This window comes from Petromyzon marinus (genome assembly GCF_048934315.1).
Source record: "Petromyzon marinus isolate PM22_M1 ecotype Great Lakes invasive population chromosome 67 unlocalized genomic scaffold, UKy_Petmar_22M1.pri1.0 chr67_unloc.4, whole genome shotgun sequence".
Lineage (NCBI taxonomy): Eukaryota > Metazoa > Chordata > Hyperoartia > Petromyzontiformes > Petromyzontidae > Petromyzon > Petromyzon marinus.
The window spans coordinates 804,636-809,518 of record NW_027422594.1 but is presented as its reverse complement, the minus strand read 5'-3'; the positions used below and the strand labels follow the sequence as shown (position 1 = coordinate 809,518).

The 4,883-nt window shown below is 63.6% G+C and overlaps 1 protein-coding gene and 1 non-coding gene across 2 annotated transcripts in view; both read right to left on the bottom strand.

The window, feature by feature from the left end:
• LOC116958118 (large ribosomal subunit protein uL3-like) overlaps positions 1-4,883 on the bottom strand; it is a 21,815-nt gene that overhangs the window by 9,266 nt on the left and 7,666 nt on the right. Inside the window, exons 4-6 of the mRNA XM_076058018.1 lie at positions 4,066-4,201; positions 1,656-1,842; positions 1,054-1,214 (exon numbers count right to left, since the gene is read on the bottom strand). Coding sequence (XP_075914133.1) covers positions 1,054-1,214; positions 1,656-1,842; positions 4,066-4,201 — 484 coding nt within the window. The remainder of the gene's footprint in view (positions 1-1,053; positions 1,215-1,655; positions 1,843-4,065; positions 4,202-4,883) is intronic.
• On the bottom strand, positions 2,941-3,037 carry LOC116958128 (small nucleolar RNA U83B). The gene has a single exon (XR_004405306.2). It is a non-coding gene; the product is annotated as a small nucleolar RNA U83B (small nucleolar RNA).

Sequence of the window (4,883 nt, the reverse complement as noted above, 5' to 3'; positions counted from 1 at the left end):
CTTCTTGTTGGTCTCCGTGCGATGGTGGTAGCCCTTCTGGCCTGCACGTCTCTCCACCCCCCACCACTCTCTCCACCCCCCACCACTCTCTACCCCCCCACCACTCTCTACCCCCCCCACCACTCTCTACCCCCACTCTCTCTACCCCCCACAGTCCCCCCCACCTTCTTGTTGGTCTCCGTGCGATGGTGGTAGCCCTTCTGGCCTGCACGTCTCTTCCACCCCCCACCACTCTCTCCCCCCCCACCACTCTCTACCCCCCCCCACTCTCTCTACCCCCCACAGTCCCCCCCACCTTCTTGTTGGTCTCCGTGCGATGGTGGTAGCCCTTCTGGCCTGCACGTCTCTCCACCCCCCACCACTCTCTCCACCCCCCACCACTCTCTCCACCCCCACCACTCTCTCCCCCCCACCACTCTCCTCCCCCCCCACCACTCTCTACCCCCCACTCTCTCTACCCCCCACAGTCCCCCCACCTTCTGTTGGTCTCCGTGCGATGGTGGTAGCCCTTCTGGCCTGCACGTCTCTCCACCCCCCACCACTCTCTCCCACCCCCCACCACTCTCTCCACCCCCCACCACTCTCTCCACCCCCCACCACTCTCTCCCCCCCCACCACTCTCTCCCCCCCCCACCACTCTCTACCCCCCACTCTCCACTCTCTCTACCCCCCACAGTCCCCCCCACCTTCTTGTTGGTCTCCGTGCGATGGTGGTAGCCCTTCTGGCCTGCACGTCTCTCCACCCCCCACCACTCTCTACCCCCCACACCCCCCACCACTCTCTCTACCCCCCACAGTCCCCCCACCTTCTTGTTGGTCTCCGTGCGATGGTGGTAGCCCTTCTGGCCTGCACGTCTCTCCACCCCCCACCACTCTCTCCCCCCCCCCACCACTCTTACCCCCCACACCCCCCACCACTCTCTACCCCCCACAGTCCCCCCACCTTCTTGTTGGTCTCCGTGCGATGGTGGTAGCCCTTCTGGCCTGCACGTCTCTCTACCCCCCACCACTCTCTCCCCCCCCACCACTCTCTACCCCCCACAGTCCCCCCACCTTCTTGTTGGTCTCTGTGCGATGGTGGTAGCCCTTCTGGCCTGCACGTGGCACGCTGAAGGCCACTCGCGCTGGGTGCCAGGCCCCGATGCAGGCCACCTTGCGGAGGCCCTTGTGGGTCTTGCGGGGAAGCTTCTTCGTGTGCCAGCGTGACGTCACGCCTGGGGGGGGGGGGCGGGGGGAGGGAGGGGGCACGGGGGGGGGGGTGGAGGGAGGGGGCACGGTGGGGGGTGGAGTGGAGGGAGGGGGCACGGGGGGGGGGGGAGAGGGAGGAGGTGGAGGGAGGAGACAGATGCTCAGAGAGAGACAGACATCTCGCCCCACTCACCCCTCCCCCGCCCCCCGTATCCCTCGCCCCTCCCTCACCCCTCCCCCGCCCCTCCCCTCCCCCCGCCCCTCCCTCGCTCCTCCCTCACCCCTCCCTCGCCCCCTCCCTCGCCCCCTCCCTCGCCCCCTCCCCCTCCCTCGCCCCCTCCCTCGCCCCCTCCCTCACCCCCTCCCTCACCCCCTCCCTCACCCCCTCCCTCACCCCCTCCCTCACCCCCTCCCTCACCCCTCCCTCGCCCCTCGCCCCTCCCCCTCCCCCCTTGCCCCGTGCTCACCCTTGAAGCCGTGCCCCTTGGTGACCCCGATGACGTCGATCATCTCGTCCTGGGCGAACACGCTGGACACGCCCACCTTCTGCTCTAGGTGAGAGCGAGCCCACTCCACCTTGTCGCGCACCGAGCCCCCGTTGAGCTGCACCTCCATGAGGTGGGCACGCTTCTGACGCAGGGGCAGCAGCTTCATCTGTGGGGGGTCACGGGGCCGGGGGGCAGGAGGTCAGTGAGGTCAGTGAGGGGGGCAGGGCGTGGGCGAGGTGGGGGTCACGGCGTGGGTGAGTGGCTGGGTGAGCGAGCGGCTGGGTGAGGGAGCGAGTGAGCGGCTGGGTGAGGAGCGAGTGGCTGGGTGAGTGAGCGAGCGGATGGGTGAGGGAGCGAGTGGCTGGGTGAGGGAGCGAGTGGCTGGGTGAGGGAGCGAGTGGCTGGGTGAGCGAGCGAGTGGCTGGGTGAGGGAGCGAGTGGCTGGGTGAGCGGCTGGGTGAGGGAGCGAGTGGCTGGGTGAGCGAGCGAGTGGTTGGGTGAGGGAGCGAGTGGCTGGGTGAGTGAGCGAGTGGCTGGGTGAGGGAGCGAGTGGCTGGGTGAGCGAGCGGCTGGGTGAGCGAGCGTGTGGCTGGGTGAGGGAGCGAGTGGCTGAGGGAGCGAGCGAGTGAGCGGCTGGGTGAGCGAGCGAGTGGCTGGGTGAGGGAGCGAGTGGCTGGGTGAGCGAGTGGCTGGGTGAGGGAGCGAGTGGCTGCGTGAGGGAGCGAGTGGCTGGGTGAGCGAGTGGCTGGGTGAGGGAGCGAGTGGCTGGGTGAGTGAGCGAGTGGCTGGGTGAGCGAGCGAGTGGCTGGGTGAGCGAGCGGCTGGGTGAGCCAAGCGTGTGGCTGGGTGAGGGAGCGAGTGGCTGGGTGAGCGAGTGGCTGGGTGAGCGAGTGGCTGGGTGAGGGAGCGAGTGGCTGGGTGAGGGAGCGAGTGGCTGGGTGAGGGAGCGAGTGGCTGGGTGAGGGAGCGAGTGGGTGGGTGAGCGGCTGGGTGAGTGAGCGAGTGACTGGCTGGGTGAGCAGCTGGGTGAGTGAGCGAGTGGGTGGGTGAGCGGCTGGGTGAGTGAGCGAGCGGCTGGGTGAGGGAGTGAGTGGCTGGGTGAGCGGCTGGGTGAGTGAGCGAGTGGCTGGGTGAGGGAGCGAGTGAGCGGCTGGGTGAGGGAGCGAGTGGCTGGGTGAGCGGCTGGGTGAGGGAGCGAGTGGCTGGGTGAGCGGCTGGGTGAGTGAGCGAGTAAGTGGCTGGGTGAGCAGCTGGGTGAGTGAGCGGGCCCTTCAGAAGGAAGGCAGCATGGAAATGATTCCCCACAGAGAGGTCGGGGCCCCAACAGGGGAGCACATTCCATGTTCTCATCACAGAGACCCAGCGCAGCAGTGAGTGACATGTGTCAGTGAGTGACCCGTGAATCAGTGAGTGAGTCAGTGAGTGACCTGTGAGTCAGTGAGTGAGTCAGTGAGTGACCTGTGTCAGTGAGTGACCTGTGAGTCAGTGAGTGACCTGTGAATCAGTGTGAGTGTCAGTGTGAGACCCCCGTGTGAGTGAGACCCCCAGGTGAGTGAGACCACCGTGTAAGACCCCCGTGTGAGTGAGACCCCCGTGTAAGACCCCCGTGTAAGACCCCCGTGTAAGACCCCCGTGTAAGACCCCCGTGTAAGACCCCCGTGTAAGACCCCCGTGTAAGACCCCCGTGTAAGACCCCCGTGTAAGACCCCCGTGTGAGTGAGACCCCCGTGTGTGTGAGTGAGACCCCGTGTAAGACCCCCGTGTGAGACCCCCGTGTGAGTGAGACCCCCGTGTGAGTGAGACCCCCGTGTGAGTGAGACCCCCGTGTAAGACCCCCGTGTAAGACCCCCGTGTGAGTGAGACCCCCGTGTGTGTGAGTGAGACCCCGTGTAAGACCCCCGTGTGAGACCCCCGTGTGAGTGAGACCCCCGTGTGAGTGAGACCCCCGTGTGAGTGAGACCCCCGTGTAAGACCCCCGTGTAAGACCCCCGTGTAAGACCCCCGTGTGAGTGAGACCCCCGTGTAAGACCCCCGTGTGAGTGAGATCCCCGTGTAAGACCCCCGTGTGAGTGAGACCCACCGTGTAAGACCCCCGTGTGAGTGAGACCCCGTGTGAGACCCCCGTGTGAGACCCCCGTGTGAGTGAGACCCCATGTAAGACCCCCGTGTAAGACCCCCGTGTAAGACCCCCGTGTAAGACCCCCGTGTGAGTGAGACCCCCGTGTAAGACCCCCGTGTGAGTGAGATCCCCGTGTAAGACCCCCGTGTGAGACCCCCGTGTAAGACCCCCGTGTGAGACCCCCGTGTAAGACCCCCGTGTTAGACCCCCGTGTAAGACCCCCGTGTGAGTGAGACCCCCGTGTAAGACCCCCGTGTGAGTGAGACCCACCTGTGTGTGCACGATGACACGGATGACCTGGCAGTACTTGACCATGCACGCAAAGTCCTTGTCCAGCTGTTTCTTGCCATCCTCATCCTGCCACTTGCGGCAGGCCTTGGTGAAGGCCTTCTTCTTGCACTTGTACCTGGACAGACACACAGTGATATACAGAGATACCACACACACAGTACACACACACAGGCCTTGGTGAAGGCCTTCTTCTTGCACTTGTACCTGGACAGACACACAGTGATACAGAGATACCACACACACAGTACACACACACAGTATACACACACACAGTACACACACACACAGTATACACACACACAGTATACACACACAGGCCTTGGTGAAGGCCTTCTTCTTGCACTTGTACCTGGACACACGTGGAGATAGACACACTGTGATATACAGAGATACCACACACACAGTATACACACACACAGTACACAGTACACACACAGTATACACACACACACACAGTATACACACACACACAGTACACACACACAGTATACACACACAGGCCTTGGTGAAGGCCTTCTTCTTGCACTTGTACCTGGACACACGTGGAGACAGACACACTGTGATATACAGAGATACCACACACAGTACACACACACACAGTATACACACAGTATACACACACAGGCCTTGGTGAAGGCCTTCTTCTTGCACTTGTACCTGGACACACGTGGAGACAGACACACTGTGATATACAGAGATACCACACACAGTACACACACACACAGTACACACACACACAGTATACACACAGTATACACACACAGGCCTTGGTGAAGGCCTTCTTCTTGCACTTGTAC